At 68.6% G+C, this 621-nt stretch overlaps 1 protein-coding gene across 4 annotated transcripts in view; it reads right to left on the bottom strand.

Annotated features, from left to right (window-relative positions):
• The window catches only part of ATP6V1C2 (ATPase, H+ transporting, lysosomal 42kDa, V1 subunit C2), a 27,479-nt gene that overhangs the window by 10,850 nt on the left and 16,008 nt on the right, over positions 1–621 (bottom strand). For all 4 annotated transcript variants that reach the window (XM_015564924.1, XM_015564925.1, XM_006765176.2 and 1 more), the window contains one exon: positions 407–501. In XM_015564924.1, the coding sequence (XP_015420410.1) occupies positions 407–501 (95 nt within the window). The remainder of the gene's footprint in view (positions 1–406; positions 502–621) is intronic.

Raw genomic sequence — 621 nt, 5'->3', positions numbered from 1 at the left:
CTGCGGAGACAACAGGAGGCCTTGTTCCTGGCGGTGACACTCTCCCAGCCGCGGCCGCGGGGCTGTGCCTGTGAGGCTCCCGGTGTGGTGTGGGGAGAGGGAACACTCGGTGGGACCAGGGTCAGCACGGCCGCGAGACGCCCAGGGCCCCAGAGCCTTCCCTTTGTGGCAGAAGCTGGAGGCCACGCTGACCCACATGGCAGAACCACGGGGCTGCACCAGCTGGCGCCCCCATTGTCACGGGCACCTCCGACGAGGGGCTGGACCCCCAGGGACTGTCCCAGGAGTCAGGGCTGGCAGGAGGCAGAGGGGGATGAGGACCCCAGCCAGGGTCCAGATGCCGCGTAGAGGGCCCGCAGTCCTGGTCACAGACACACGAGTGTCCCGGAGGGAGCCCCCCTCTCACCTTTGCCAGGGTGTCCACCACGCTGGGCAGTGGCTGCTTCGCGGGGTACTTGGCCATGTCCCATTCAAAGTGGGTCACAAAGGACGTTAAGTCAACTGGAAGGACAAACCCGAGTCAGCGCACGTGCCCGCGGCTCCCCGCCAGGGCCCCTGAGCTGTGCGCCCCCAGAGCGGGTGCTGTGGGGCCGGGCGGACGGACGGACGGGCAGTCACACC

This window comes from Myotis davidii, unplaced genomic scaffold (assembly GCF_000327345.1).
Source record: "Myotis davidii unplaced genomic scaffold, ASM32734v1 scaffold61, whole genome shotgun sequence".
Classification (NCBI taxonomy): Eukaryota; Metazoa; Chordata; class Mammalia; order Chiroptera; family Vespertilionidae; genus Myotis; species Myotis davidii.
Note: the sequence above shows the minus strand (reverse complement) of the source record. Positions and strands in the feature narration are given on the sequence as shown.